This window comes from Bombina bombina, chromosome 10 (assembly GCF_027579735.1).
Source record: "Bombina bombina isolate aBomBom1 chromosome 10, aBomBom1.pri, whole genome shotgun sequence".
Classification (NCBI taxonomy): Eukaryota; Metazoa; Chordata; class Amphibia; order Anura; family Bombinatoridae; genus Bombina; species Bombina bombina.
In genome coordinates, this window is record NC_069508.1 from 97,982,829 (window position 1) to 98,010,190 (window position 27,362).

The following is a 27,362-nucleotide window of genomic DNA, read 5'->3' on the forward strand; positions in this document are numbered from 1 at the left end:
CTCATGTAAGTTCTGCGGGGGTTCTCACCCCGAGATGGAATGTTCCAAAAGAAAAGATTTCCAAACAACTAGAGGCACCAACAGATTTGCGACTGTTACAAAGGGCCCCAACCCCAGTGAGGGTTCACGCCCTTAAGCCCTGGTTACGAATTTACCCAGACCATCACGCCGCCATATTGTTGCGTGATGGATTTTCGTATGGGTTTATGGGTTTCATATCCCTTTAATGCGGCGTGCACAGGGGGCTCCTTGTGCTAGAAACTTGAAGTCAGCTTATCAGTTTCCACATGTTGTTAGGTCAAAATTGACCAAAGAAATTCAATTGGGGAAGATTGTAGGTCCTTTTCCTTCTATCCCCCTCCAAGGTTTGGTTATTTCTCCGTTAGGGGTAGTGTCAAAGAAGGAGGCGGGTAAATATCGGCTAATTCAACATCTATCTCACCCCAAGGGCACTTCTGTTAACGATGCCATTGACCCAGATATGAGCTCAGTGAAATATCAATCGTTTGACAGTGCCTTACAGCTGGTTCGGTCGGCGGGGAGAGGGGCCCTACTCGCAAAACTTGATATTGAGGCTGCCTTCCGTTTGTTGCCACTAAACCCAGCAGCCTTTCCTCTCATGGGAATTAAGTTTGAGGGCGGATGCTATGTAGACCGTTGCCTTCCGATGGGCTGCGCCCTTTCCTGTGCCCTTTTTGAGACATTTAGTACGTTCCTCCATTGGGCAGTCAGCCAGCGGGTAGGTGGGGATTTCATAGCACATTACCTAGATGACTTTCTCCTCGTAGGTAGAAAGGATTTGCGGGATTGTCAGCTGCTTATGCAGAACATGAGAGATCTCATGTCACAATTTGGGGTTCCTCTGGCAGAAGACAAGTCTGAGGGTCCATGCACTTGTCTCACATTCTTAGGTATCCAAATTGATACGGAGAAGCAACTGTGCAGGTTACCTCCGGACAAGGTTCAAGCCATGTTACTAACAGTACAATTGACTTTAACCAGTCGTGATGTTTCACTTCGCCAACTCCAATCCTTGCTGGGCCTCCTTAATTTTGCAGGCAGAGTAATCCCTATGGGAAGGGTTTTCAACAGAAGGTTGGAAAGTACGTTAAAAGGGTCTCCCAACCCGTCAAAAAGAATTAGAGTCACTGAAGTTATGAGAGCTGATTTGCGGGTTTGGGAAGACTTCTTAAGGAATTTTAATGGCATTTGTCTGTGGCGCTCTCCCCCCACTTCTAGCCAATCGTTGCATTTGTTTACAGATGCAGCTGGGTCTAAAGGATATGGGGCCTATTTTCAGGGTCAATGGTCCGCAGGACCCTGGCCTTCAGACTGGAAAGAGAAGGGTCTGACGCGAAACCTTACATTATTAGAACTGTTCCCGATAGTGCTAGCAGTTGAGCTATGGGGAACATGCTTTGCAAATCAGGCGGTGATTTTTAGTGTTGTTCACACAGTTAACAACCTATCAGCAACTTCGGCTGGGGTAGTTTGTTTGCTCAGACGCCTGGTGTTGCGTTGTTTGGAGCTTAAAATTCAATTTCAAGCTCAGCATGTCCCCGGTGTCAGCAATTTGCTTGCGGATGCTCTATCGAGATTCGATTGGGCGACTTTTAGTCGTCTTGCTCCTAATGCTGCTCCAGAAGGTTTACCCTGTCCTGGTTTTCTTTGGCAGCTTCTAAGTCGTGGAGATCCCTGCTCCCTTTAGTACGGGCTTCACTAGCACCGTCTACTTGGCGCTCCTACATGAGCTTGTGGGACGAATGGGAATGTTTCTGTCATCATCGGGATTTGGAAGCTGTGGAGGCATCTCAGGCTACACTGTGTGACTGGCTGGTGAGTCTCAGGCAGTCAGGGGTTCGGCATGGGGGTATTCACTCGCAGCAAGCGGCATTGTCATTCTTCTTTCGCACCATGGGCATGCCTGACCCGACTAGCGCTTTCTTTGTGCGGCAGGTAGTTAAAGGGTGGGGAAGATCGCAGCCCCAGCATAAAGACCCATTACCCTTGCTCGGCTTGAGCGGCTGGTTGAGGCTTTAGGGCAGGTTTGTGCTACGCAATACGAGTTTTCACTGTTTCGTGCAGCCTTTGTCCTGGCTTATTCTGCAGCCCTTAGGGTAGGCGAATTAGTATCCCCCACCAAGCCGCAAATTGACAAGGGTCTGTTGGCTGATCATTTAAGATTAGCAGCAGATTCCCTGTTGTTATATCTGCCACGCTCAAAGACTGATCAGCAGGGAAAAGGGGTGTGGATTTCTATGCCCAAAACATCGGGGTCATGCTGCCCAGTATTAGCCCTTTCACACTTTTGGGAGATGAGACCAGCCAACCCGGGGTCCCTATTAATACATGCTAATGGGTACACTTAATCCATCTACCAGTTTCGCAAAGTTTTAGCAAAGGCAGTGGCAGCTGCTAGTTTAGACGGAACTAGGATAGCTTCCCATTCTTTTCGTATAGGGGCTGCGACTAATGCTGCAATGACAGGTTCCTCGGCGGAAGCCATACGACATGTGGGTAGATGGCGTTCGAATAGAGGTTATGATCGCCCAGTCGTTTAATTTTTCCCATCGTTTTTTCTGTGTTGTTTACATTGTTTGTCATTGCAGGAACTTCCCAGGGAGCCAAGAGAGTGTAGATTGTCAGGCACTCGTATGTGCATTGGGCATGCATCTGCTGTTTATCCCTCCCCGGGGGTCAATCACTGGGTTTCCCTTCACATAAGGCATCGATTAGATGGCTAGGGGAGAGGGGCATGTGTTGACCTAGGTTAGCCCCCCTTATTTCTGAGGCCCTGGTACGCTGGGGTATGCCTCATATATTGATTATTCACCTGGGTGGTAACGATGTGGGCGCCATTCCGGTGTTGGAATTGACCAAAATCATGCAGGCCGGGATTGCATGGATTAAGACCAGAATCCCGAATATTATAATCGGGTGGTCTAACATTATTCCCAGACTGGAATGGCGCACATGGCCAGTCATAGCGCAGCCTATCGAGTGAAGAAAAAGATCAATGCCTCAGTAGGCAAGACCGTCACAGGAGTAGGAGGCTTCGTGGTTAAACACGACTCCATTACGGCCGATAAGCAGCATTTCTATAGAAGGGATAGGGTTCACCTGCAGAACATAGCCCTAGATATCTTTATTGAGTATATTAGAAAATCTATAGTAACCCGCCTATAAGCAGGTTATGGTTTGTTAGGGTGGCGGCAAGGGTAGCATTCTTTATGCTATCTTGTGGCGGGAGGTAGTGGCCCTGTTGTGTAGGGAATGGCGCAAAAGGGGTGAGCGATGACCAGTCTAAAAGTGGGAGGGGCGGACAACCCCAAGTGCCTGTGGTGTGCCCCTCCTTCCCCTTGCGGGTGGGTCACAAGAGCTTGACACCTCTCAGTAGCGTTTCCTTGAGCAGAGAGCCTCTCTGCTGCAGTTTCCGTTTTGGGCCGCTTACCTCCAGCAGCGCTGGGTTATGTTTTTAGGGATAAGTGCTTGCCGCCATCTTGTCAGGTTAGGAAATGTCCAGAAGAAGACCCAAACTTAAACAACACCCTTGCACTCTGAGTTTAATCCAGGACGTGACCCCACGACAACCTCCAAAAAACAATGTACTCACAATATGGAGCAGGGTTAGCCTGTGCCAAAGTAATTCAAGATATCAGCCAGATAGACTTCTGAATAAGGAACTGGTTTCAGGAAATGTCTTCCACAGAATAAGGAGAGCAGGAATAGTCCACTTATACTCAGACAGAAGAAGGGTAAAACAGGAAACAGTTAATAATGCAGGAGTAGGTAATTTGTTATCAGGCAGTTTGAGGGTTAACACTGTGTAGACAGTCTTTGCAGAGTATGCAACAGGTAATCAGGCAGTTTGAGGGTTAACACTGTGTAGTCATAACTTGCAGAGTTAACAACATGTAATCAGGTAGTTTGAAGGTTAACACTCTGTTGTCAGAACTTGCAGAGATAGCAACAGGTAATCTGGAGGTTGAAGGCTAATCCAGCATAGTAAATCCTTGAAGAGATTGGCAACAGAAAAGCAGCAGTTATAGAGAATCCAAAGCGAATTCCTAACAGAAGCCACAAAGTTAAACAAACAAACGGGCACTGGAGAAACAGGAAGCCCGGAATAAAAAGCCTGGTTGTGACATCATCAGGAAGGGGTGGCTCAGACACCTGTCAATTAAGCACACAGAGAGGACTGCAGAGCTTCCCAGCAGCCGAGCGTGACAGGAAGTGATGTTTGACATCCTCACGGCGGGAGGTAGCGGCCCTGTTGCGTAGGGAATGGTGAAAAGGGGTGAGCGATGACCCGTCTAAAAGTGGGTGGGGCGGACGTCCCCAAGTGCATGTGGGGTGCCCCTCCTTCCCCTTGCGGGTGGGTCAGAAGAGCTCACACCCCTCAGTAGCGTTTCCTTGAGCAGAGAGCCTCTCCGCTGCAGTTTCTGTTTTGGTCCGCTTACATCCAGCAGGGCTGGGTTATGTTTTTAGGGATAAGTGCTTGCCGCCATCTTGCCTGTTGGTTCAGTTTTTTCTGATGTTTCAGTTAAATAAATATTTTGACCCATGACGGTCAAAAATTTTACCCACACTCAGTTTCTGTGTCTTTTATTTATTATGTTAAGTTATAAATAAAATGTTAAATTAAGTTAAGCCTCTCTGCTGGTAACAACTGAAAGGCATTTAATCCCTTAGGTACACATATACTTTTTTAATGGGAAAGTTTAAATATATGATATTTGATTAGTTAAGGTTTACCATCACTTTAAGTCAAATTTTAACAATGTTTTAAATAGAATTGTTCATTATATCCTGAAATTTGAGAAGAGGGTGAGTTATATTATTTACCTATTTTTTGTCTAATCATTTTTATCATTTTTTATATTTAATTGTAAGCGCCTATATTATGAGAACTTCTTAGATATCTAAAGGTCTTAATTGTAATCAAGCAGAGCTACACATCGTCTCCTCCTGTGAGGGAAACTCAGTTGGTGGTGTATAGATAAGGAGGTAGATGAAGAGAAGGGGATTGTCACTCTTATTTTTTTTCCCTTTTGAAGTTTTATTAGAAGGCAGCTTATGTTAAAGGGACAGTCTAGTCCAAAATAAACTTTCATTATTCAGATAGGGCATGTCATTTTAAACAGCTTTCCAATTCTCTTTTATCACCAATTGTGCTTAGTTCGCTTGGTATTCTTAGTTGAAAGCTAAAGCTAGGAGGTAATATGCTAATTTCTTAGACATTGAAGGTCTCCTCTTTTTTTAATGCATTTTGACAGTTTTTCACCACTAGAGGATGTTAGTTCACGTGTGTCATATAGATAACACTGTGCTCACGCAAGTGTAGTTACCTAGGAGTCAGCACTGATTGGCTAAAATGCAAGTGTCAAAGGAACTGAAATAAGGGGACAGTTTGCAGACGCTTAGATGAAAGATAATCACAGAGGTAAAAAGTGTACTACTGTAACTGTGTTGGTTATGCAAAACTAGGGAATGGGTAATAAAGGGATTATCTATCTTTAAAGCAATAAAAATTCTAGCGTAGACTGTTTCTTCAAAACTGTGTCTCATAGGTAATATAAAAGCATAGTTGAATTAACCCTTTTATTCTAATCAGATATTTAAAATGGAGGTAGCTTAATATGTGTTATTTTATTTAGATTTTTCTATTTCATGTTAGCTCTCTGTTTAGTTTTGTTAGATCTTCTTAGATTTGTTTATTTGACGTTTTCCATTAAAATGTTGTGGTTAGATACACTGCCTTTTTCTTAAAGTCAATAAAAAAAAGTTTAAATAGAATTGTTCCTCCTGTCCTCAAACTGGACGAGACAAGTAGCTGTTTTATTTACCTATTTTTTGTCTAATCATTTTTATCATTTTTTATATTTAATTGTAAGCGCCTATATTATGAGAACTTCTTAGATATCTAAAGGTCTTAATTGTAATCAAGCAGAGCTACACATCGTCTCCTCCTGTGAGGGAAACTCAGTTGGTGGTGTATAGATAAGGAGGTAGATGAAGAGAAGGGGATTGTCACTCTTATTTTTTTTCCCTTTTGAAGTTTTATTAGAAGGCAGCTTATGTTAAAGGGACAGTCTAGTCCAAAATAAACTTTCATTATTCAGATAGGGCATGTCATTTTAAACAGCTTTCCAATTCTCTTTTATCACCAATTGTGCTTAGTTCGCTTGGTATTCTTAGTTGAAAGCTAAAGCTAGGAGGTAATATGCTAATTTCTTAGACATTGAAGGTCTCCTCTTTTTTTAATGCATTTTGACAGTTTTTCACCACTAGAGGATGTTAGTTCACGTGTGTCATATAGATAACACTGTGCTCACGCAAGTGTAGTTACCTAGGAGTCAGCACTGATTGGCTAAAATGCAAGTGTCAAAGGAACTGAAATAAGGGGACAGTTTGCAGACGCTTAGATGAAAGATAATCACAGAGGTAAAAAGTGTACTACTGTAACTGTGTTGGTTATGCAAAACTAGGGAATGGGTAATAAAGGGATTATCTATCTTTAAAGCAATAAAAATTCTAGCGTAGACTGTTTCTTCAAAACTGTGTCTCATAGGTAATATAAAAGCATAGTTGAATTAACCCTTTTATTCTAATCAGATATTTAAAATGGAGGTAGCTTAATATGTGTTATTTTATTTAGATTTTTCTATTTCATGTTAGCTCTCTGTTTAGTTTTGTTAGATCTTCTTAGATTTGTTTATTTGACGTTTTCCATTAAAATGTTGTGGTTAGATACACTGCCTTTTTCTTAAAGTCAATAAAAAAAAGTTTAAATAGAATTGTTCCTCCTGTCCTCAAACTGGACGAGACAAGTAGCTGTTTTATTTACCTGTTTTTTTAAGTTTTTTTCTTATCCCCTAGTATGTTTCGGTAATTTGTTTTATAAAGAGAACTTCCTGAAGATTTACAGGCCTTAATGGCAACAAAGCAGAGTTACACATTTGCTTTTCCTTGGTACGGATCTTTGGTATATGGGTTTTTATTTTTTGAATTTTTTTTTTTAACTTAATGTTTTTTACAGACCCCCAAGACTTACACTGTTGGAAAGGTTAGGTGATTACCTCTCCAACAGTGGGTCTTGGGCATCTGTAGCTGCTTAGATGCCTGTGACATCACCGCGCATCATGTGAAGACCCGGCAATGCCTGTCACTCTACAGGCACGCCAAGCAAACAAAGAAATGTTCCAGCCACCAGTAGTTTAAAAGCCCTTTATTCTCTCATAAGCTAGGGTCTTAAGCAAAAAATACAATGTTTCAGGCCTGCTATAGGCCCTTAGTCATGTATAGCCATATACATGACTAAGGGCCTATAGCAGGCCTGAAACGTTGTATTTTTTGCTTAAGACCCTAGCTTATGAGAGAATAAAGGTCTTTTAAACTACTGGTGGCTGGAACATTTCTTTGTTTGCTTGGAGTGTCTGCAGGACAAGGCAGATCCTGGGTTCCGTGCCCCACAAGCCACATACACTTTGGTGCTGTCTTCTGTATTTGCTTTAAAGAACTCTACAGGCACGATCGCCAGGATAGGAGCCATTAGGAGCCCCCAGATCTCCCTCAAGGTGGGAGAGTGCTCATGACAGCTCTGAGCCGTCATTAGCACCAGAGTGAGAAACTCTGTGACAGCTCAGAGCCGTCATTAGCACTCAAAGGGTTAATAAATCATTTAGGATTATAAGCTATTGTATTCATCTTCCTTTAGTCAACCACATTTTTTTTTATCAAACAATAAGTTTAATTATAAGCATGTGTATAAAAAAAGCCAAATTAGTAGATGGCATTAGCCTAGCAGAGCGACATGACTACGGAGGAGAATTGTTTTGGTGGTTGAGAGGTGCGGAGGTGGGGATTGTCAATGTGTTTTATTCCCCTATTAAGTTCTTTACAAGGCAGCTCATGGTCTGTAAAAGTCTAGCAATATTTTTTATTTCATGTTTTTTTTTTAACCTATCTAGAATGTATAAATTTGTAATTTTTGGTTGCCCCCCCTCCCCCACCATGTAGGTCTCTGTTTTAAGATAATAGATAATAAAAACCTATTTTATTTCACCTTCTTTTGTTATTAATCAGTAATTTGTATTGTGTTTACATTAGAAGAGCTGCCTAAATCTATTCTGGGCCCTAAAGGTAGCCAATCAGAATGACACATCCACTCTTTCTTTTAGGTGAATTAATTTGATGGTGAAGAGGTGTGAAGGTAGGCGAGGAAATTGTCAGTCTGGTTCCCATTCATGACTCCTTTAAAATAAGCTTTTGATATGTTAAAACAACAACTTTGAGGTGATGTTGAAGCATTGTTTAATAATGTTTTCATTTTAAACAGGGTTTAGGTCAGATCTACCTATTACATAGACCCCTTTCATTTATGTATACTCTGCAAATCCATGCTTGAATTTGCCCTCTCTCAGCTGTGTGCTTGATTGGTTGAGCATATTTCGAATACTAGACGGGGTATGTCTGCATTCCTTAACTCTATTTATTCTCTTTACCTGCTACAACTATCCTATCTTGCCTCCATTCTTCTCATCATAACATTTATTCTATTATGCAGCCTTTATCTGGCATAGCTCTGCTCACCCCCAGTTTGTTTGTCTTTCCCACAATTTAACATCTAACTTTCTCTCACTTCCCCTCTCACTCTCCCTGAAATGTGTTTATACTGAAGCATATTTTTGTTTCAGCTCGTCCAATTTTTAGTTTGTTTCTTCACTCATACTGGTTCTGAAATATGATCAATCATGGTCTTTCATTTAAATCAGTTGGACACTAATCCTCTCCATCATACATATTTTGGGCTCCATTTATGAAGCAGCGCATGCAGCTTCGGAGTCCCATCATTTCAGGTCTGCCTGAAACGGAAGTTAAGAAGCAGCCCCTGCTAGCGGACGATTGGCTGCCAGTAAGCAGGGGATTTAACAACAGTCTGGTGAAATGCTTGTGCAATGTTAAATGCCGACAGTGTATGATGTCAGCATTTAGCGAGGTTGAACATTTAGCTACAGCGAATCATGTCCGCTTGACTGTTGTTAAATCTATCTCTTCTTGTTTTCCCTATTTGTCCTGCATTACATGCCTACCTAGTCTAAACTTTGTAACTAATTTGGTTTGCCTAGTCATATAAAAAGCCCATGCTACATGCTAAATGAAATTAAATGCATTATAAGACGGAATATTGGGCATATTATGCTTAATTCCGCGAAACAACTTATAGCATCAGCCTGGAGATCTGATAGGGTCCCCACAATAGTTGAATGGAAAGAGAAGGTGAATAGAGCTCTGATAATGGAGAGGTATTATTATTTCAAAACTAATAAGATGACAATGTATAATGATATGCTGTTTTACTGGGAATCTTACAATGGTACAGGTAAATATTGATTTAATAATGTGAAACACAAGCATCACACTAACCAAGATGTTATACGCAAATGAACCACTCCTTTAACTAATTATTACATTGAGAATGGACATTAGTAACTATACTCCGCAGTAAGTAGTAAGTTGTAGTTGTTTTAATAAAGTTAATTTGTTATAGATTTTCTGATTATTTCTGTTGGGTAGCAAGCTTAAACCATTTGTGTACATTGAAGTATTAGCTGGATTGTTTTGTCTGGAAAAATCAGAAACTTTAACAAATAACAAAATCCAGGACTCCAGAATGAAGTTATATGAAATAGTCATGATGTCGACATTGAGTTTGGCATATTATGTGGATTTAGCTTTAACTTTCCAGACATTATGTAAGCACTTGGTTTTTGTATTGTATTATAATTTGTACTGTATGGAAAATTCAATAAAGAAATAATAAAGAAAAAAATAAATAAAAAGCCCATGCTTAAATTACCATACATTAATAAAATGCACATAAATAACAAAAGAAACAATATGGATGCAAATATTTATTGGAAATTAACATATCTACAACATTGTATTATACAATTTCTGGTGTGAGTCTCATTCATTAGTTAGGTGACATTGTTAATTTATATGAACATTGTGTGCTCTTATTCATGGGGCAGATTATTAGTTACACTTAAGAGATTCACAGGAGCATTCTGTATGAGCATCTACTGTCTCAAATAGATCTTCAGGCTTGTCTATCTTTGTTTGGCCTTCAAGAAAGTCTGTGGAAGCATCTGTAAATAAAATAAAAGAGTTTACGATGGGTGGAACTGGGTTTCACTTGTGTCAAACAATTTATTATTTTACATTCAGCCCTTTTTCATTTCAGTGCATAATTGCTGAAACATACTAATATACACATATCAAAAGTAGTTTAATATCTCTTTAATATGATAACACATAGAAGAAAATTATATTCATTACACAGCAGGAGGTATATTGCCTGTTATCTATAGGCTGTTTCTCTAAGCGCATTCTAATTTACTGACTATTCTTCTTATTTTACATTAATTCCCCTTGATTCATTTTTTAATGTCCTTTGAACAACCACAATCTGATGTAGCTATGATTTGGAGAGGACAAGACAAACTGTAATGTTGTCTTGGATTGGGTATACTCAAGGTTCCTGCAGGAATACAGATGAATGTATTAGTTCTCATAACACATTGCAATGTATAGGAGGACAACCTCAGTGTACTGAATAGGGCAAGTGAACCTTCATTTTAGATAGACATTAATAGACTAAATAATATAATCTATGGAAAATGGTATTAGTTTTCTTTTTCTGTTTATGAGATTTTCTGTAGGTAATTGTTATGATGTTTTCAACGTTTGTTGTCAAATGATCAAGAAATGGACAATTTGTAATAAATATAAACTTCTGCAAAGTCTCAAATTATATTTTTGAGAGCAAAATTGCACGAGCCTCTTTACAATCTTGTCATTTGTATAATCAGAACTAGACTGTTTTAATCTGATGATAATGTTACAAGTAATTATCCCAATCTGAATAAGTCATAAGTACAAATGTACTATATTAAGCTTAAAGGGACGGTGTACTCAGCAGTGGTGTATTTAGCTTTTTTCCTGTCCTAGGCCCCAGGAAATATTCTGCCCATGAACCCCCACCCCAATTATGTTGCTCTTTTTTGTGTCTCACATATTTCTCCTCACTGAACGCAAGAGCACCCCCTTTAAAGAACTAGGTTTAATTGATTGATAAATACATTAATAAATAGATATAATTTTTGAAGACCATACAAGTAGGAAACATTATGTGATCAAACTACCCCTCAAATGTGCAGGCTTCACCCATCCTGATTCCCTAGAACAGGCCTCATTGGCAACAGCCAAAATATGCTTCAGTATGCATCTTGGAAGGATTAATTGTATTCAAAGTTGTTACAAGAACAACTTTTCAAATGAGCTGTTTTGTCTCTCCCAATCCCACTGGGAGGTTGTTTTCTGTTCTACCTTATGTTTAAATAGATTTTATATAGCCAATATTCTAAGTTCCATTATAAGTGGTGCATTCATGGGTAAAATGGATCCCTGGAAAAATGTTACTACAATGTCCCTTTATATATTTGCTTTTCTTCCTAACCAATCATCATTTTACTGTGTCTATCACACCATTTAATTTAGCCCATCAGTCAATGCTTCCCAATGAGTTCACTTTACTAATTTTTCACTATTCTCTGTACTAGATCTTTACCTGCAGGCAGACAGTGGAAGCCAACTGATACCGGAGTCGTACTAACTGGTGAACATCCTTTTATACATCGCAGAACTGGTTGGACTGAATAACATTTAGATTCATATTCATCAATATCAACTGATTTCTCAAGTTTCACCATTGTGCGCTGCAGTTTACAGGCTGCAAAAAAACAAACAAACACATCAATAACATTGTTAGTTATTTACTTTATAGTCCAGCATATACATAGCTCCCAAGCATCCAGCATTTTTTTAGGATGGTTACATTTGGGAGCTCTTTTTTAATGCCCCCTTTGTCAATGTCCCGTTTTTTAGGGATATCTAGATCCCTCCCAGAAACCTCCTGACTCCTCCCATAAACTACCTACCCATGCCTACACACAACCTCCCAACCATGCCCCTGTACAGAAATACCAGCCCATGGGCCCCAGTGTTGCTTTCAGGTAGGTGACTTCTCTGCCATTACCTCCAGAACAAGCTTCTTCGGCTGGAATCCAAGAATGCAGAAAGCTTGCTTCATCTCTGGCAACATTACCATCTGGCATCTGGAACTCCTGTAAGTTCTCACTATCAGAATGACCACATATTCCACAGGTTCTTCCCTTCATCCATAAGGTGGTTCTAACCTGTAGACATATGAGGAATTAGTGCAATTTTCTATGCTGACAACACTAATATGTATCAAAGTACACAGGAGTCATCATTTTGGACTTATCTTCATATCTGCATATTACATTTTTGCATTACATAACATTAGATTTTTTTAAAAAATTCTTAAAACTACAATATCCGTTAAGAATAATGGTCATTTTTTGAATGCGTGATCAGCTTGTACCTTGCTTAATTTTCCATCGTAATAAAGTTTATCAATTCCGAAATCTGGAGCTGAAAGTGAAAAGCCTTCACCTTCATTCTGTATGGTTATTAATGGAGCTGAAATGAAATTAAACACAGAGTTATAATTTTTTGTTTTTATGACTTTTTTTTTACAACATTAAACTGAGAAATAAAAAGAAAATGCTTAAAGGGAGATTAAACACTAAATAAATGCTAGACAGAATGATCAATTCAAAGGAAAGAGTAGCCTGAGAATAACAGGTAGATGTATTTTTAAAGGGTCATTAGCTGTTTAAATATTGACCAAATAAGTGTAAAGTTTTAGTGTCTATAAAACAATGAGAGCTGCCATGTTGTAACTTAGGTTACCTTTTCAGCTGTGGCCAATTAGAGACAGTTATATATAGCTCCCTAGAGTTTGCAGCCTATAACTTTGTGGAATATAACAGTGTTGATGGCTGTGTGGAATATAACAGTGTTCTGCACTTATATTTCTAGCAGAAAATGAAAAGCTCAGGAAAAGAGGACAAAATAAATAATGAAAGTATACTGCAGAGTTTTTTTAATAGATATATAAGATTTATAATTTTCCTTTAATACTGCTATTTTAACAAGTGGATATTTCCATTGCTAGAAGTAGATATATACAGTTACCCTTTGGGGTCTAAAATTGGTGGGAGTAGGGTGTGAAAATAAACAGCACTGAAAAGGGGTCTATGTGAACTGTGTGTTCCCTGTAAATATATATGTATATCAGCATTTACATTTATATTTATGTGTTAATATGTGTACATATGTATATCAGCATTTACATATATATTTATGTGTTAATATGTGTACATCTGTATATCAGCATTTACATATATATTTATGTGTTAATATGGGTACATATGTATATCAGCATTTACATTTATATTTATGTGTTAATATGTGTACATATGTATATCAGCATTTACATATATATTTATGTCTTAATATGTGTACATATGTATAGCAGCATTTACATATATATTTATGTGTTAATATGTGTACATATGTATATCAGCATTTACATATATATTTATGTGTTAATATGTGTACATATGTATATCAGCATTTATATATATATATTTATGTGTTAATATGTGTACATATGTATATCAGCATTTACATATATATTTATATATTAATATTGTGTACATATGTATATCAGCATTTACATATATATTTATGTGTTAATATGTGTACATATGTATATCAGCATTTACATATATATTTATGTATTAATATTGTGTACATATGTATATCAGCATTTACATATATATTTATGTGTTAATATGTGTACATATGTATATCAGCATTTACATATATATTTATGTGTTAATATGTGTACATATGTATATCAGCATTTACATATATATTTATGTGTTAATATGTGTACATATGTATATCAGCATTTACATATATATTTATGTGTTAATATGTGTACATATGTATATCAGCATTTACATATGTATTTATGTGTTAATATGTGTACATATATATATCAGCATTTACATATATATTTATGTGTTAATATGTGTACATATGTATATCAGCATTTACATATATATTTATGTGTTAATATGTGTACATATGTATATCAGCATTTACATATATTTTTGCAAATGCTGCAATCGCTGCACTTCTTACCCCCTTCGCTGCGCTTAGGTTCTGATGCTGCCTCTGATAGCATAAGAACGAGGCTCTCTTTAGAGCCTTTAGAAGCGCGCTCTTGTGAGTGCAATGCTTCCCAACAATGCGAACGTGAGCTCATTAGCCTGCGCTGGTATTACACAGTGGAGGGCAAATATTGCATTCTTCAAATCGATATTTAGCGTTCCACTTGTAATCTGGCCCTTAGGGGTCTATTTATCAAGCTCAGAACGGAGCTTGATGCCCTGTGTTTCTGGCGAGCCTTCAGACTCACCAGAAACACTGCTCCATAACCTGTCCTCCTGCTCTGAGGCGGCTGACAGAAATCAACCCGATCAGATACGATCGGGTTGATTGACACCCGATTGGCCGCGAATCTGCAGAGAGTGGTATTGCACCAACAGTTGACAAGAACTGCTGGTGCAATGATAAATGCCGACAGCAGGTGGATTAAAGGGACATTAAACACTTTGAGATGGTAATATAAAATGATAAATTGTATATAATAAAACAACTCTGCAATATACTTTCATTATTTATTTTGTCCTCTTTGCCTGTAATTCCATTCTGAAATTGTGAGCTTTTCAGTTCCTGTTAGAAATGGAAGTGCAGAACACTGTTAAATCCAGCACAACCATTGGCTGCACACTCTAGTGACCCTAATTGGCCACAGCAGAGAAGGTAACACAAGTTACAACATGGCAGCTCCCAGTGTTTTATAGACACTAAAACTTTACACTTATTTTGTCACTTTTTAAACAACTAATGAAACTTTAAAAAATACATCTACATGTTATGGACTAAATCTTTTCTTTGAATGCATCATTCTATCTAGCATGTATTTAGTGTTTAATGTCCCTTTAAGGGAACAGATTTCCAGCACTAGCAGTCAAGCAATTTTGGGAAAGTTACCAGACTGCTTTAAGAGTAAATGAAAGTCAATCAATGTATTTGTACCTAATGGGATAAAAAGTAAACTATACAGCTTGATTTTGCAATACTGTAAAATAAACATTAGTTTTCACTTACAAGAGGAAGGCTGGTATGGCAAACTCTGCTTTGGCACCACAATTCCATTAACCTTAAGCTTCTGTTCTCCAGACAAGGAATACATATCCACATCACTAGAACAAGAAAACAGTACATACAAGTTACATTGTGTATTTCCAAAAATATGTTGTTGTTTTTTTACTGTAAATAGTCATGTACTGAACACTTAAAGGGACATACATTCCAAACTTTTTCTTTCATGATTCAGATAGCGAATACCATTTTAAATTCTTCCATTTATTTTTATTATATAATTTCCTTAATTCTCTTGGTATCCTTTGTTGAAGAAGCAACAATGCACTACTGGGAGCTAGTTGAGAGCATTGGCTGAGCCAATCACATGAGGCACATATGTGCAGCCACCAATCAGCAGTTCCTGAGCCTACCTAGGTATCCTTTTCACCAAAGTAAATCAAGAGAAAATAAATAAATGAAATAATAGAAGTAAATTGGAAAGTTGTTTAAAGTCACATGCTCCATCTGAATAACGAAAGAAAAAAAATGTGGTTTCTTATCTCTTTAAATGGATTCTATACTGGTTCAGGAGCTCATTTGCATCTGTCTCTTATTAACCACAGTAAAGGAGATAAGATAACCATACTCAAGGGACAGAAACGTAACTCACCATAAAAATATTTACTCATGTGCAGTAACTAAATAACTTTTTTATTGGTGTTTCATTATTTATTTTGTAAGATTGTGTTGTTGGGTTCTTCTCACAGTCCCTAGGAAGACTAATGTACGTACTACATGATCGAGAACCCTGACCCAAATAATGTTCCCAGTGTTTGCTTAAAGGGACATCAAAAACAAAATGGTGATTCAGATTGAACAAACAAATTGAAACAACTTTCTAATGAACTTCTATTATCATATTTTCTTAGTTTTCTTGTTATCCTTTGATAAAAAGCAGGAAGGTAAGTTCAGGAGCGTGCACGTGTTTGCAGAACTAGATGGCAGCAGTTTTGTAACAATGTTATACATTAGCAAGAGCAGTAGATGGCAGCACTATTTCCTGTCATGTAGTGCCCCAGACATGTGCACGCTACCTATCTAGATATCTCTCCAACAAAATAATATGTGGGAAAAAAAATTATAAATAGAAGTGAATTGAAAACTTTTTTTAAATGGTATTCTCTGTCTGAATCAGGAAAGAAAAAAAATGGGTTTCACATTCCTTTAAAGGGACACTAAACCCAAATGTTCTCTTTCATGATTTAGGTATAATAGCATGCAATTTTAAGCAACTTTCTAATTTACTCCTATTATCAATTTTTCTTTGTTCTCTTGCTATCTTTATTTAAAAAGCAGGAATGTGATGCATAGGAGCTGGCCCATTTTTGGTTGAGAACCTGGGTTATGCTTGCTTATTGGTGGGTAAATGTAAGCCTCCAATAAGCAAGCGCTATCCATGGTGCTGAACCTTAAATGGGCTGGCTGCTAAGATTTATGTTCCTGCTTTTAAAATAGAGATAGCAAGAGAACAAAGAAAAATTGATAATAGGAGTAAATCTGAAAGTTTATTAAAATGTTATGCTCTATCTGAAGCATGAAAGAAAAAAATTGGGTTCAGTGTCCCTTTAACTTCGTATATCAGCTTTTAAGAGAACTCTCTTAAGTTCAATACAAAACTATACTGTGTTACTTACAAGCTGCCAAGTTTGACATTGATATCTTTATACTCTGTAGATTGTGGAGAATTCCTAATCATCACCAAAAATTTCATATCAGAACTGGCGTCCTGAACCAATATATGGAAGCAGTTTCCAGGCATTGAGTAGTTAAAGTTAACTTCATTGAAGGTTGTTATACTGTTACTGGTAATTACACATTGTCCTATAAAATAAAATGGGTACAGATTACATTTTAGATAATGAAATTATTAAAGGGACATACAACACACACAAAATATTTCATGATTCACATAGACTAGAGCATGCGATTTTAAATACTTTTCTAATTTACTTATATTATCAAATTATCTTTTTTCTCTTGCTATGTTTGTTGAAAAGTAGAGATGTGCATGTCTAGAGCACTATATGGCAGCAGATTTGCAAGAAAGTTATCCATTCGCAAGAGCACTAGATGGGAGCACTATTTATTGCCATGTAGAGCTCCAGAAACCAACCTAGGTATCTCTTCAACAAAAAATACCATGATACCAAAGCAAATTTGATAGCAGAAGTTAAATAGATATTTTTTAATTGTATGCTCTGTCTGAATCCCAAAATAAAAAGTTTGGGTTTTATATTATTTTAAGAAATATTTTTTTTTAATATTGATATAGTGAATGAGTTTTCAAAAACCTAAGAGTATGAGGCCGATTTACCATAGTGCGAGCAGACATGATCCGCTGTAGCAGATCATGTCCGCCGCGCATCGATAAATGCCGACAGCATACGCTGTTGGCATTTATTGTTACACAAGCATTTCTAGTGAAATGCTTGTGCAATGCCGGCCCCTGCACATTCAGGGGGTGTCAATCAACCCGATCATATCCAATCGGGCGGATTGCTGTCAGTCGCCTCAGAGGTGTAAGACGAGTTAAGGAGCAGTGGTCCTGAAGGCTCGTGCGGAAACAGGTGCATACGAGGCACGAGAAATCGGCCCCTATGTGTTTGATATGTAATATGATGTGCTGACCTTGAAGTCTATTCATCAGCATCTGTGGAGCATCAGCAAATATATTCCATGTAGGCACCTGAATATCAGCAGGCTGTACGTGCCAACCTGCAGTTACAGCCAGTGGAAGTTGTAATGCTTGATAAACCAGGGTCATCTGGAACACAAGGATGATATGTTAGGAACATTAATAAAATGTTATTTCACCACCAAAACACAAACCAGCTCAGAAGAGCTTCCGGTCTATAAATATGTGTGTAATTTTTTGTGAAGAAAAATGATTAAAATATTTACATTTACCTTTGGTACTTGAAGGACAACATTCATAGCTCTTGGGGAGCTAAGAGCAAGGACTAATTTCATCTGTTTTGAGGGATTTCTCTGGAATTTTTCAGAAAATCCTAACATCATTGCTGCTCCTGGAACGTACTCAGCCATACTGAAATACAATCATGAAAATAACAATAAAGTTAAGTAGTCAGTTACATAAAAAAAAGGATAATTACTGAATCTTTAAATGAGAAATTTAAAATTTGGAATTTTTTATAATTATATTTTTCAAATGAAATTAGATCTTGGACAAACTAAAAATGTTCAACCGGTCACAAAATTTTGATAACAAATATTTCACTAGGCCGTAGTTCCCATTACTGTCATAAACTACTAGTAACATAAACCTTCTCCATAGACAGAGATAATTCCTGTTGTTACCAACAGTTTATACATTTTACAACAGTAATGGAAACCAGCTCTCAGTTTATTTTTAGTAAACAAATATTTTACACTGGGGATTTGGCCCTGGGATAAAAAGCACAAGTGTCTGGTAAGAATAAATATTTTTAATCAAAATGTGACCATTCTAAATTAATTTCCCCCCCAAAATCAATTAAGTAAATTTTCTTCATCTTTTTTAAATATTATTTAATAAATGAGTTTGAGATATTATTTGTTTTCTAATCTACCTGATACTGACCTTATAAATATATATTTTTAATTTATTCGTTAAACTATAAAAAAATGACCTTTAAAATCACTGTAAAATATAAATTAAATAAACCTTTATTTATCGGATAATGCAGATTTAATTATTTAACTTACATTTTCACTATCTAGAGGAAGCTAAATGCCCTTTGAAATCATTAAAGAAACATGAAACTCAGAATGTTTAATTCTTGATTTTGATGAGGATAACATTTTAAACAACTTTTAAGTTTACTTCTATTACCTAATTTGTCTCATTCTTTTGGTATTCTTGAAAAATCACTACTGGGAGCTAAGCACTAGGTGAACCAATAACATGAGGCATATATGTGCAGCCACCAATCAGCAGCTCCCGAGGATACCTAGGTATTCTTTTCAACAATGGTTACCAAGTCAACAGAACAAATTAGATAACAGAAAGAAAATTGAAAAGCTGTTTAAAATCACATATCTGCATCATGAAAAAAAAATGTGTGTTTCATGTCCTTTTAAGGATGAGTTTTCACTGAAAAAATAGTAATTAGATACAAATATATATTAATATATTTGTATAAATAACCTCAAATTTCTTGCTAGTAAAAACTATTTGTGTTATCAATTCTTATAGCTTATCTCTCTTTTTACTACACTGAATAAAGTAAAGCTCTCTGTATAAGTGAGTATATTGTTAGAATAGTACAGTGCTAGATCTATATGATTATATATTACTTACAATTCTGCTACTTTCTTCACTTTAGATGGAACACGAGGTAAATCCACTTTCAATCTGAATGCTGGCTGATTGCCTAAACGTCCGGTCTGTGCCTGTATGGCTACCTTGTATTGCTGGCACCGCTGGCCCCATCTAAATTCAGCCTAAAATATAATTCACATGTTGTTTTTTTGCATTAATTAACACAGCTCAAATCAGTTTTTCTTGGCACCTTTTTGACAATATTTACATTTTTATACCATAAATTTTACCAGCACAATGGATTTGTGCATAAAATATGGACAGATATTGTTAAAGTGAATTGGCAACCACAAAGCTGTGTAGTTCCTGGGTAAACTTAATGTAAAAATAAAAAATAAATAATTTATAGTGATGTGTTTATATAAAAACACATTTCAGATTATCATTTATAGATGGTTTGTATATGTAACAAAACCGACCTGCCATTCTAGACAGTGATGTAGTTACAGATCCAGACAGGTACACCTACAGGATGCCCTGTATTCTACATCTGCATCAGTATTCATTATCTAACAACACAAGTTACATTTTTCCAGATATATTTATCAGAGGGTGTATCAGGAATTCAGAGCAGGGCAGTAAATTCTGACTGCATTACTGTGCTTGGAGGCACATCAAAAGAGAATCTTCTGCTATATCCTCAAACCTATTTATGCTATACTGGGTGATAATCATAGATCTTAAAGCTGTAATGTTCATGTTAATATATATATAAATATATATATATATATATACACACATACATAAAATGAAGCAAAGCTAATGGCACTACAATATTTCGGAGGAAGTATCCTGTTATAAAAAAACAATCTAGTGTTCTAACTTAGGGTTAAGGTTTTTGTATGTATCTTGTATTCAGCTACTTTGCTGATGAAATTTGACATATGCACATACATACCTGGGCTTCATGAGGACTTTTAATGTATGCATCAGCACAGATTTTCCACCTGCTTTCTCTACTGATGTCCACCACATAGGCTTGTAACCTGGGTTTAGAGGAGTGTTCCTCTGCAAACACAATGACTTGGTATCCTTGTTTTTTGTTGTCATTTCTTAGGGCCTGAGCAGTGATAACAACCTGAGGGGGTGCTTTGTCTCCCAGGTATCTTCCCTAAAAATACAGCCAAGTGTTAATAATTGTTTAATGATAACAACACAAAAGCATCTAATCTTATTAGAAAAGCCATTTTTTTGTTTTTATCTTTATTTTGTCATTTAAAATAGGTGGTTTTGCCAGCTGAAGCCATCACCTATACTAAAAATATGAATTCTGCAGTTTTCTGTTTAGAAAAGTTATGTAAACAAGATAAAGCAAGCATCGATCAAGTTCCGAGTGTAGAGTGGAACAGATATTTATTTTAATGATCATTTTTAATTGCTTCCTCTCTAAGTATTGGCCATTGTGTAAGCCAAGGAGGCCTTTGAGTATAGAGAAATAGATAAAATTAGGTGGTCTGCTATTTATTCAGACATCCCATTTTCATGGGCATGTTCTTGTGAACAATGAATTGAGGCTTCATTGAGCAAAAACAGTTATTTCATACACAAACGCAAACTTAAAGGAGCAATTCTCCCCTACATTGTAATCCTCTGCAGCTACCGATTTTATAGCACAATGTGCCTTTAAGTCTTTTCTTAACTACTTAAGCAGAAGTTAAAAGAAAATTGTCCTATGTAGAATAGAAAATGCAGAATACTTTGTGACTTACGCGATGTGATTGTCTTCCGCCACTTTGTCTGCTTGATGAGCTACTACTTGATGAGCTACTGCTTGATGAGCTGGATTGTGAGGACTGTGCCTGCCCTGATGTCCTCTGGGAAATAAATATAGGAAACATTAAATCCTGAGATTACTGTTATCACATACTTATGCTTAACTATTAATAACACATAATTATATCCTCTGGGATTAGTTGTTGTATTATCTGAGAGCCTTACTTCTACAGAAGTGAGAATTTTACAGTGTGTGAAAGATATTTAATATATAGAGAATATAATAAATAATAATATTAAATATCTTTAAGAATAATTATATATACACTTACTTGTCTGCGTACTGGGTTAAATCGTAATTTATAGAGTTCACGCTGAACCTAGATGAATAAGGAAATGTATATAGTTATTAGCAAATATTCGTTTTCTTGTAGAAAAAAAAATAGTATACGTTCAAGAGTAAACTTTTTACATAAAAAATGCATCTTTATAAGTTTTCCTGCTTCATTTATGTTGCTAAGTTAAATCAATCTAGTTAATGAATTAAAACTGTACTAACATTTACAATTAAGATTCCCAGATCCCAGTAACACAGTGCGTCATATTCTAGCCCAGCTTTCTATTACAATACCTGAGGGAGGTGAGAATCGCTCAGATGTTTGTTATGACGGTTCTGCTGTTCATGACTGCGCTGAGTGTGCTGTCCATGGTTTTGATGATGCTTATTTTGGGCTCTGCTATTTTGACCGCTGGAACTGCTGCTGCTACTGCTGCTACTCTTTTTATTGCTGCTGCTGCTGCTGCTGGAACTGCTGCTTCTTTTGCTGCTGCTGCTGCCGGAACTGCTGCTTCTGCTGCTGCTGCTACTACTCTGCTGATGACGCCCTTTAGCTGTTTGTCTGTCTCTCTGTGACTGCTGGCGATAATTGTCTGAAGGTACAATATCTTTTTCATTCTTTTGTCCTTGATGTTGCCTTTGGCGCCTAGATTGCTGAGATGAACTTGATGAAGATGAAGGAGAAGAGTTTGATGAAGAACTAGATGAACTAGAAGAACTAGGTGAATTAGATGAACTTGAAGAACTAGATGATTTAGATGAACTGGAAGAACTGGAAGAGGATGAGGATTGTGGCTTTTTGTTTCTGGCTTCAACAACGTCTGTCTCTGGGGTTTTAGCGTTTTTGCTCTTTTTGTTGCCTTTTTTATTTTGACGTAAACTTTCATTTCTAGCCTACAATGTGTCATGAAAAAAGAAAACTCTAAATATATTAAAATGAAAGACATATTATTTATACGTAATAAAAATAGTATTTTACAAAAAAACACATATATGATATAAATGTTGTATAAACATAAATTATAAAAATTCCAAGAACAGGAAAGCTAAGATTACTAAATATTCTAACTTAATGACAAAGCAATAAACTTTTATTTAAAAAAAAAAAATTTATATATCATTCCAACTTACTCTATATTCAATATCTTCTATTCCAAGAATCTTTTTGAGTCTCAGATGAACCTCAGACTCTTCAAGCTGTTCACCTTGTTTATCCTCATCAGTTACCATGGCAATGATCTTGGAAGCTGCTTTAGTTCCAGCTGTGATTTCCAGCTGAAGTTTTTCAATTGGTGCATCACTTTGAGCTGTGTAATATAAATGTAAAAAAAGGGTTACACTGTGTATCAATCATATTTACATATTAAGCAAAGACATTTAAAAATAGACCTATACCTGGTTTTATTGTGACTCTGATTTCCTGTTCTCCAACTGCTCGATATAGTGGGGTCTGTCTGAGGAATCCGGCATTTTGATATTTGGTTTCAAGACAGACTTGGAAGCCAAATTTAGGGGCTTTAGCACAGTAGCGATAGTCATCAGTGTTCCTAGATGATGAGTATTGGTGTTCTGTTACTTCTGCGGAGTAGGCCCATTTCTTGCTCACCATTTCTGAAGACACATCCTACAACAAAAGAATTTAGCAATTATTTTTTATTTCATGCAGAGGTTTAGTGAGCTTTATCTTTAGATCAATATCCCTTATCTCTCAAACTCAGCATTGGCTGACAAGTTATGGTTTATCTCTCTCATCCATTACCATTTGTTTTGAGGGCTAGAACTATAGTTTCTTTTCAGCAGCTAAACACCACAAACACTTCTGATTTGAAAAACAAAGCATATACAGGTGCATCAATTTTCATTTCCTTCAAGTCTAGGCGGACGAATTATCAAGCTCCGAATGAAGCTTGATGCCCCTTGTTTCCGGCGAGCCTGAAGGATCCATAATCCTGCTCCATAATTTGTCCGCCTGCTCTGTGGCCGTGGACAGAAATCAATCCAATTGTAAAATGCTTGTGCAATGATAAATGCAGACAGCGTATGCTGTCGGCATTTATCGATGTGCAGTGGAGATTATACGCTACATTGTATCATGTCCGCTCGCACTTTGATAAATATGCCCCATAGACTGCCTTAAGGCACCTACATGCCCAACCATCAGTTTAATAAGGTTGCCTTAAAATGACTAAACACCTATAACCTTACTCTTCTTCCTACCTTAAGTATAAAATCACTTTTCTTAAATTTGTTGCAGGTTTAATTACTTTTTTGTTGTTGTTGTAAATAAATTTGTTCCAATGTTTTTTTTTATTTGCTGAAGCAGACTTTTCTCATTTTACCATTAGAGTGTGGTACTTTTTTTATCAGCCAAAAAGCAGCTGGAGATTATACATTAGTTGTTATCAAACATGCAAGGTCCAGAATTAAAATAATTAGCTTCAACTTTACCTTTTTCATACAAAAAATGTTTTTCAGCTCTTTCATATGCATGATAAGAATATTTTTGGAGTCTAATTTTCATTTAACCTAATAAATACTGTCAACTTTCTAAATTGGAGTGCCCAGTTTATTGAAGACGATATTAACTACTGACCTCTCAGTGTGTATTAAGTTGCACAAGTCTATTGTGAAGTATACAATATCAGATGCACCATATATATAAAGACATCATCATACAGAATCCTAATTACCATCATGCTGGCCGCTTCTTCAGAATTCCTTCCGGTAGTCTCAAAGTGTTTCTTAAGAATGTGTTGTACGGCTCCTCTGGGTAAGATTGGGGTTTTCTTTGTTGCTTCCAGCTCTTCCACATTTCTTGACACAACAAACACTTGAGATCTACCAAGAAAAAATAATTATTAATCAGACATTGTTAAAGACGATATTTTCATTTTTTACTAACTTTCCTAATGTTGGAAAACAATAATGTCTCTATGATGCATACTAAGGGATTGATTTATCATTTGTCTGGCGGACATGATCCGCTGTAGCGATCATGTCTGCCAGACATCGATAAATGCCAACAGCATATGCTGTCAGCATTTATCATTGCACAAGCAGTTCTGGTGAACTGCTTGTGCAATGCCACCCCTGCAGATTCGCAGGGTTGTCAATCAACCCGATCGTCTGCGATCGGGCGGATTGCTGTACGACGCCTCAGAGGAGGCGTACGATTATGGAGCCGCGGTCTTAAGACTGCTGCTTCTTAACTCTTGTTTCCGGCGAGCCTGAATGTTCGCTCGGAAACAGCTGTATTTGGCCGCATTCGGACTATGATAAATCGGCCCCTTAGTGTCAAACTGTGATCTTATTTGTTAATAAAATATACACTTGGTCAGTGCTATCTCATCATGATGAAAGTAGATCAGTAGATCAGATCTTCTCTCACAATAAAACAATGATCAATAGATTAAAGGGCCATTACATGTTCAATAAAAAAGAATGCAAAAGCACTTACTGTGAATATCAAATGAGCAATCAATATTTTAAAACTTCCTAGCCATGTGACAGTCATCACCCAATGACAAAATTCATACACATATAGACTGTGAATTCTTGTACATGCTCAGTAGCAGCTGGTGCCTCAGAAAGTGTGAATATAAAAAGACTGAGCACATTTTAATAATGGAACTAAATTGAAAAGTTGTTTAAAATGTCATGCTCTGTAAGAATCAAGTAAGTTTAATTTTTACTTTAGTAATACTTCAACAAATTCAAAAGATCTGCTGCGAGTGCTCACCGTTCAAGACATACACATATTACAATGCTCATTTGAAATAAATGCAGTCAATCAACACAACCTGTAATGGGCGTCTTTATACAGCACTAGAAAACTCAACACTATGTATATGAAAACCTTATTAAAGCTTTTGTCTTTGTGTTGAAACCACATGGATATTTGCAATTTGTTATTAATTCAATCTTTTAGGGAAAACAATAATTTACATCTGTAAAAATAATGAAAATTGCTCCTTTTTATGCTATAGTTAGTTATATGTAATTGTTGTACCAGGTTGCTCTGGGAAGAATCACTGTCATTAAACAAATGTAGATCTAGTTTCTGTGTGCACCACTGTCTTGGGTCTATTACTGTATTTAATCAGCTGTAGAAAAAAACCTACCTTGTCAGCAGTAGTTCCTCTTCTTGTTGGCATGGAGCAGACTCAATCTTGAAATTTCTGTCCTTTGTGTCTATCTTTGCTGTAAATTTAGCTGGGGTAAATGTTCGTACTTTACCGTGAAATTCAATACCGCTCTGTATAAGGTGAGTGTTCACTCCCATCGTCGCCACAGCATGAACTGACACACTACAATTAAAATGAAATTAGGAGTGTTCACACCATTATTAGAACGTTCATTAATGAGTGTTATTAATTGTTAGAATATCTTTTTTTCATGTTACTTACTAAATGACAAAAAATCATATAAAATTCTTAATGCGCATATTATAAATTGATTTTATTAATAGGTAGAAAAAAAATCTACTAATTATGTGCAGATTCTTACACCAAATATTGTATTTTGCTTAGTACCAGTATCAGATATATTTTCTCACCTTGGAGCTATGTCAGCTTGAAGTTGTATGTTAGATTCCAGCAGCTGAGCTACACTTAAGTCTTTAGTTGGTGATGGCGAAACTTTCATATTAACTATAAAATACAAATAGTGTATTTAGTAACATTCTAGAGAAACAAGGCAGAGTTATTTAAGAAAATATATATTTAAATATAGTTGCTTAAAAGTACAATATATCCAGTAAAGAGCTGATAAGCATTATTTGTATTTAAATTTGCTTTAGAAACATCCTTTCAAATGGGCTGAGCTCTCTTTCTGAATTCCACCCGCCTGCTGGGAGGTTGATAACTGTCTCTGCCTCTTTTATACATAGCTTTTCTATGGCCTGTAATGCTGAGATTTTCATTATAGATGGTAGTTTCATCTTACAAAAGCAGCATTTTTTTCAAATCCAAAATAACTGAACTCTTTAATAAACTCTAGTAGATACATTGATCATTGGGAACCCATTAAATGGCAGACACTTTTGCAAACGAATGTTACTTTAATTATACTTTCCATGATCCATGATCTAGCTATTAAGTAGTCTGCTTTCCAAGCTCTTTCAGGTATCATAATAATAATAATAATAATATTCTTACTTTGTATATCTGAAAGCAAAGTGTATGTATATATATAATATATTGTATATAGTAACTTAGAAAGTAATTTGCATGATAAATTAGACCTCAAACATACAAAACTAACATAAACATCTCTATTCTAATCATATCCAGTATTTTGTATATACATGCAGTCATAATTTGTATTTTATATCTGAATATTTCTTGCATGTAACTTTACAACGGATTCTCATATAATAAGGGACATTATTACGCATCTTACCATTAGCAGCAGCATTAATCACTGCAGCTGTGTGTACACTGAATTCCATTGGGAGACCAACACAAGTGGGAATAATGTGTCGAACTTCTGCAGCCAAAAGTGGATGAGCCCATTGGCCAGCGACACCATTAAGGAGTTTATTCAACACATTTCTAATCGCGGAATGCCTGTCTGCTGGTTCATAAAGAGACTAGAGAAATACAGAAAACAGACATAAGAACAAAAAGGCCCTTTTAGATTGTCCATATTTCTATTTAAATTTTAGGCTTAGTTCATCTTCCCTATAGCCTTATGCACATACCAGTTATTCTTAAAATCGCTTACTGGTTGTGACCCCACCACTCCTGTAAAATAACCCTGAGCTTTCTATATTCTGATTTC

At 36.6% G+C, this 27,362-nt stretch overlaps 1 protein-coding gene across 1 annotated transcript in view; it reads right to left on the reverse strand.

The window, feature by feature from the left end:
• Positions 1–9,901: 9,901 nt before the first annotated feature.
• The window catches only part of LOC128640739 (vitellogenin-A2), a 30,172-nt gene continuing 12,711 nt past the window's right edge, over positions 9,902–27,362 (reverse strand). The window contains exons 17-35 of the mRNA XM_053693166.1: positions 26,982–27,171; positions 26,137–26,230; positions 25,703–25,888; positions 24,272–24,419; positions 22,977–23,205; positions 22,713–22,888; positions 21,876–22,475; positions 21,577–21,624; positions 21,241–21,345; positions 20,430–20,642; positions 19,511–19,653; positions 18,118–18,256; positions 17,839–17,974; positions 16,845–17,031; positions 15,175–15,269; positions 12,470–12,567; positions 12,101–12,260; positions 11,633–11,794; positions 9,902–10,151 (exon numbers count right to left, since the gene is read on the reverse strand). Coding sequence (XP_053549141.1) covers positions 10,039–10,151; positions 11,633–11,794; positions 12,101–12,260; positions 12,470–12,567; positions 15,175–15,269; positions 16,845–17,031; positions 17,839–17,974; positions 18,118–18,256; positions 19,511–19,653; positions 20,430–20,642; positions 21,241–21,345; positions 21,577–21,624; positions 21,876–22,475; positions 22,713–22,888; positions 22,977–23,205; positions 24,272–24,419; positions 25,703–25,888; positions 26,137–26,230; positions 26,982–27,171 — 3,222 coding nt within the window. The 3' untranslated portion in view covers positions 9,902–10,038. The remainder of the gene's footprint in view (positions 10,152–11,632; positions 11,795–12,100; positions 12,261–12,469; positions 12,568–15,174; positions 15,270–16,844; positions 17,032–17,838; positions 17,975–18,117; positions 18,257–19,510; positions 19,654–20,429; positions 20,643–21,240; positions 21,346–21,576; positions 21,625–21,875; positions 22,476–22,712; positions 22,889–22,976; positions 23,206–24,271; positions 24,420–25,702; positions 25,889–26,136; positions 26,231–26,981; positions 27,172–27,362) is intronic.